The following is a 6202-nucleotide window of genomic DNA, read 5'->3' as shown; positions in this document are numbered from 1 at the left end:
GCATGCAACTACTTTTCTAGAACGTCCTGTTCTGAGATAGAAAAATCATGGCCCCAAAAGACACTTTTTACAAGCTTAGTCTATTATTAATACATTCATTCATTATGTACAAGGTGTTAGTTAACCAATAAATTATTTCTTAAAGTAACTGTAGTAGTTTTTACTAATCAAAAAGTTTAATGTCAGGTTCCACCATTTGGTAGTCTTCAAAGTTGCATCCATATATAAATTAACATACATAAAAATAATCCATTGTCTAAAAGACCGCACATCAAAATAGTACTTCCATGTTTGCTTTTAAAAGAATAGTCTTTCATCTATTCTTACAAATTGAAATTTTATAGGGACATTTACTCCATAGGCCAAGATTATTAATGAGATAATTATTCAAAAATATGGTTTGTAACTACGATTTCTGTACATTTTGGTACCTTCAGACTTTTAAGTTAGCTTTACCATCAAACTTTCAGTGCTGTGATACGCAGACTTCAAATATTGCAAAATGTTTACAGAGAGTAATTATTTCAATTATATTGTATTCGTATCAATCTTATGAAAATACTTTGAAATTTGAGCCAAAATTATGTGGGCAATATCCCTCTAAATTTGATATGCTATTGCAAGCATCATATTAGTTTTTTGCTGACAACAAATTGTAAAAAATAATGAAACATATGAGATGTGATCTAGTTTTATAAACTGAAGAGCAGCTTTCCCCAAGTTTAAGACAAATACAAAAAAAAAATATTGCACAGCTTAAAATACAATTGTTTACATTCTGACTTCAATACAGTACAACTTAACCGTGAATGTAATTACCAATTTGTATTCATGAGCCCAATCATTTCTGCCAGAAGGTCAAACATCATCTATAAAATTTAAACTAGTACATTTTAAATGTTTGTCATAGTAGTTCTAAGCAACTTTTAAAAACTTTTGGCCTCATTTTTCAGTATCAACAACTCTTGCAAACCAACATTAAAATTTGAGAGATACAGGCCATTCAACCCACTATTCCCTTAAAAAGCTATCAGACAGTAAGCATATTGTGAAGTATACATTTTTATTTAACATTCCTAAAATAAGCTGTATTTACATATTATATAAATGTATGAAGTCTTAATATAAAATAGAAAACTGCATTGACTGAGGAAATCACACTCCATATGGAGTTACTTACTGAGGACCATTTGTTTATGAAATTTTACAATAATTTATATAAATTATCTCTTCCAAATTAGATGATTATTTTTTATTTTTACTAATCCACACAATTTTGATGACTTTACAAACAGTGGTGTACATTACAAACTTAAAAAACAGTTACAGCATCTTCCGGCGCACAACTGGCTTTGGAAAATTAGATAGTCTTTTTTTGTTCTTTCGTAGATTCTTCTCTGTCGCATCCGTGGTTTCTTTCTGCTTGCTTTTCTTTCCATCCATTGGACTTGTAAAAGGAGAAATTAACTGTATTTCTACTGGTGGAGGTGACCAAGAACCTTCCTTTCTTGCGGTTCTGTGAAAGCAGGAAGTGTCAAATTGATTATCAACAATAGTCAGTAGAGGGGAAAGAAAGTGGAATTACAAAATCAATGCCAACAAATTAATTTATGGGCTTCTTTCTAGACAGAATCAAGGCAGAGAACGTACATAAATAAACTTCTTTTTGCTTTCATTTCTTACCAGAATGCACTCCCAGTCATTATTCAGATGAGATTTTAAGGCCCCTGTAAGCGCTAAGAGGCAAATGTCCTCAAATTAACCATTTTCCAGAAAGAACCAGAAAACAGGTCCAGAAACAAGACCTTCTCTTTACTCATTGTCTGGCCCCCTCCTGCCTTGCATAAGGAACCAAAGACCTTAAGGCTGTGGTTTCTTAAGATGGAATAAGATGATATAAGAGCACATCACTATTGAGTAAACACAGGAGTAACCCTTTCACCATTTTCTATCCCCTTCTTCTGCTAGCAATAGAAAACTAAATCACTACATGGGGAAAAATGTGTCTAGCAGACCAGCGAGCTGGACTGCTCTGCCAGAACTACATAGCCAAGTGGGATATTTCAAGTCAGGTGGCTATTAACTGAACGGATACCACAAGAAATGAATGTAAGTATTCAAAAAGAATTTCATACTTGCTTGTTTTGTTCGCTTTTGATTTTGCAGTTCTACCCCTCTTCAATTTTTGTTTTCCCACAGACTCTACGGATTTGGTATCCTCCTCTTCTTTAGTTGGAAGCTCCTATGTTATGGCAAAAAAATGTTAGTCACCTGCACGCATTCTTCCACTTCTACAAAATACAAATAAACGTTTCTTTCAAGAAGTCATCATGATAAAACTATGATTTCCATAGGCACGTCTAAAAAAAAAAAAAAAATCAACCTTCCATCTCAAGTTACTGTATCATCCTAAAAGTTCAAATTTGGAAATTAACAAATAACACACCAGCTAAGTTTAAAGGTAAAGAAAGACACCTGGCCTTTTGTTAAAGGCAAGGCAACACTTACTAGTTCTTAACTTACATATATTCAAAACTGATTTTTGTAGCTAAATTTCTTAAAGCAACAAACTTCTTTAGCTAGCTGATTGATTTAAAAGTCTCTTTCTAGATATACTTCCAAGGAAGAAGACAAGGCATTGAGAAGTATGATTTCAAGAAGAGATACAAAGTAGAAGTCAAAAATATGAGACAACTACAGTTTTTACTTACTGGTTCTTTCACAATTCGGGAAATACTAGAGACATTTTTTCTCCTTGACCTCAAAAGAGGGGGTGAAAAGACAAATTGAGAAGACAAGTCCGGGTCTAAATCCTTAAGCTGCACAGGATGGTCTGCTTTTCCAGCTAAAATGATAATGAATTTTTAACATGAACGTACATTATAAAGGACAGTGATGTTAAATTAGAGCTGAAAATAAAGAGTACAATAGCTTCCTAAAATAAAGGGTCCAATCAAATTTATAAACACTCAGTGTGGAGGTACTTCTCCTTCATAACTGCCTCTTAGGATCCATCATTTTATAGTGAATTGTGAAACAATAAACCAGAGCAGTGATTTTACTTGTACCTACACAGGCAAAGATGTTTTGCTCAAGAGGCATCAAGTGTCCTCACACATTTCCAAAAAAAATTTAATCGTGTTGTCTAATACGAAGAACTCTGCATGCAGTAACTTCACCAGCAAAGCATATGCCAACAAGAAACAATCACATAACTAAACAGCTGTCTAGTGTGTTGCAAGATGCAGCTCATTTTACTTTAAAAACTGAACAAAATTCGGATGTCTCCTTTATTTCTCCAATGTGGGAGAACGGATAGCAATTGTCTGAAAAGACGTCCCCCTAGACTTCTAAATTGATAGAAATTAAGGTCATGACAAAGAAAAAATCAGGTAAAATTTTATTTCAGTCTACTTGGAACGTGTCAGCCTCGTCATTTGCTTCCCCTACAACTGGCCAGCCAAGCATGTGGAGTTCAGACAAAAAGATGAATTTCCTCTTCCCAAATTTTTACTTATGTACAGTTAAATTATTTACAATACTAAAAGCCATATTTTTGGTCATAAAACAGCCTGTTTTATGTCATTTCCAAGATAGCAATATAACCTGTTTTGCATATGAACATGCTGCACCTACCTTTAACTTTCTTTGCCAGCTTTGTGAGAGGAGGAGAGAAAAGGAAGGATTCATTTTCCTCAACAGACAGTTTCTGATGCATGCCAGTTTTACGGGATCTTGTAATACGATCTGTTAAAGTTCTTGATGTTTCATCATATCCTGATGTGTTTATGTCTGTGAGCAGCAAAGGACTGCCATCGGGTCCTTGGGGGAAGGCTTGTTGTTCCCCTGTGCTCTCCTCCAATATGGATGGCAATTGCCTCTTTCTGCCCCGACCCCCTGTCCTTACTGCAGTCCTGGGTGTGGTTGATTGTTCATTTGGCTGCTCAGGTGTTCTCTCAAAAGCATCTGTTTTTTCTGGTTTAGCATGTGTAACTCTTCTTATTCTTCTCCTAGGAGTATCAACGATTTCCACTTTCTCACCTGAAGGTATGTCTTCCTGAGTAGAGGCAGATTCAATGTCTGCTGAGAGATTCCGTGCCTGCTTCCTAACACTTCTTCTAGGAGTCAGAGGAAGTTTGAGTTCTGTTTGAGGAAGTGATGATTTAGACAGATCGAGGTCAGAATTTTCTGAAAGATCTGATGAACTCGGTTTTCTTCTTCTGCCTCTTTTAGTTGGCACAGGTAAAAGAAGTTGGTCACTAGGCTGCACCTCTTGCTCCATGACAGTATTTTCAGTAGGCTGTGAATTACTGCTTTTTAATTTTCTTATACTTCTACTGGGACTGACTGCCATTTTTATCCTATGATCGGTGCCAGTCTGACCAGTTTCTTGATCTCCTGCTGAACTTTTTCCTCCTCTAGTCCTTCTAGAAGTAGTAGAAATAATGCTACCTTCAGCAAGAGAAGTTTCCTCTTTAGCCTCTTCCAAGAGTTCAGATGCAGCTTCCTTTGCTCTCCTTAATCCTCTTCGTGGAGTAGTGGCTATGGACTGTGTACTGCTGGACAATGTTTGTCCATCAGATTGGCTGCTCTCTACTTTTTCTAAATTAGTCTGTTTGGGCTTCCTACCTCTCCTCGGGGTAACAGGGGTTAGAGGTATTTGCTCATCTTGAGTATTTTCTACTGTTAAAAGACTAGGAGTTTCAGGTGCTCCTTTTGTTCGCCTGGTACTTCTCCTAGGAGACAGTCCAAAGAGAACTGGTTTGTCTGTTTTCAGTAGCTGTTGATCATCTGATGATGGAATAACTAGACTTCTATTCAGTTGTCGCCTTGGGCGTGTTCTTGGAGTGACAACATACTCTACTTGACGTATGTTGGTTTCATCTTCCACTCCTTCTGGCACAGTTGTTAAGGAAGATTTTGACCTTTGCAATCTAGTTACCTTTTTACCTATGCTTTCATGAATAGATTGTTCTACAACTTCGGATGTAAATTCTTTACTTCTGGTGTCTTTGATTACATCCAGTAAGTTCTCAGCAATAGCTACCTTAATGGGTTCAGGCACATATGGGAGTGACTCGGCAATATTTTGAGATTCCTGGTCACTAGTTACAGTAGACACTGAGTTTGTAACATGTTCTTCATTTTCAGTATTTCCAAAGCTGTTCACAGGTTTTTCATCTGTTGTGTAAACAACTGGTTTAGAAGCATCTACCAATTCAGGTTCTCCCATCTCTCCTTCACCTTCTTCTCCTTCCAACACTAAAGTAAAATTACTCTGAGATATAAAAAGCTCTCCATCTCCTTCAGCTGCATCACATTCATCATCCTTATTATCAGGAAAATCACATGTGAACTGCTGCTCTATAGTGTCATAGCTGTATTGAAGATTGCCTGATGGATGTAGTTCACTACATGGAGATGTTTCAGGTGGTTCTTCTGAGGCTTGTGCCTTAACTGCATCATCTTCAAGAACCTAAAGTTAAAAAATATATGTTAATGCATTAATGATTACCAGACTAGCTTCAAACTGAGATAGATGAAACTAAGGACAGTAAAAATGCTGCTTTTCCTTTTAGCTCACCGCTGAATGTAAAGTTAAAAACAGATAATGTACTCTCTACTACAGATGAGGTTCATACATTTGAGGAACAGAGAACAGAATATTCAGCGTATGCAGTGACATGCTCCATTTCTGATATTTTGGTTTATAACTAAAGATTTGCCACCACCCATGAACAAGGGGAGCAGTTTTACAATACAAGCTGTACACCCAACTGGCAGTAACCATCACACTATAGTACTTTTTGGGCTGACTACAGATCCACAGTGACTGACTGCATCCAACACAGTAAGATACAATTACACCCCCAAAGTTTAAAATTTGTCATGACATTTGTGCCTGTGACAATTCAACCCTTAGTCAAACTGGATAGGTATCACAACAGGCAAACTCAATACTGCACTTTAAGGAATCACTTGGATCCTGTGAAATAACACATGTGATGTAAATTAACTCTCTCTTATTTTTTGTAGTTCCCTGTACTGGATGGTTATTCTTTCCTTCTAGATCCACGTGAGATACTGGATCTTTTATGTTGAGCACAAAACATAAGAGAATATCCTAAAGGAAATTGACAGTGTATTCCGTACGGCACTTAGAAGACATACACATGTATCCAAATAACAAATCAGCCCCAGT

The 6202-nt window shown here is 36.5% G+C and overlaps 1 protein-coding gene across 3 annotated transcripts in view; it reads right to left on the bottom strand.

Moving 5' to 3' along the window:
• Positions 1-154: 154 nt before the first annotated feature.
• AHCTF1 (AT-hook containing transcription factor 1) overlaps positions 155-6202 on the bottom strand; it is a 47935-nt gene continuing 41887 nt past the window's right edge. For all 3 annotated transcript variants that reach the window (XM_080586711.1, XM_080586710.1, XM_080586712.1), the window contains exons 33-36: positions 3637-5476; positions 2712-2845; positions 2136-2242; positions 155-1516 (exon numbers count right to left, since the gene is read on the bottom strand). In XM_080586711.1, the coding sequence (XP_080442837.1) occupies positions 1324-1516; positions 2136-2242; positions 2712-2845; positions 3637-5476 (2274 nt within the window). In that variant the 3' untranslated portion in view covers positions 155-1323. The remainder of the gene's footprint in view (positions 1517-2135; positions 2243-2711; positions 2846-3636; positions 5477-6202) is intronic.

This window comes from Anser brachyrhynchus (assembly GCF_964034855.1).
Source record: "Anser brachyrhynchus genome assembly, chromosome: 3".
Lineage (NCBI taxonomy): Eukaryota > Metazoa > Chordata > Aves > Anseriformes > Anatidae > Anser > Anser brachyrhynchus.
The sequence above is the reverse complement of the archived record's forward strand: the minus strand, read 5'-3'. Positions and strand labels throughout refer to the sequence as shown.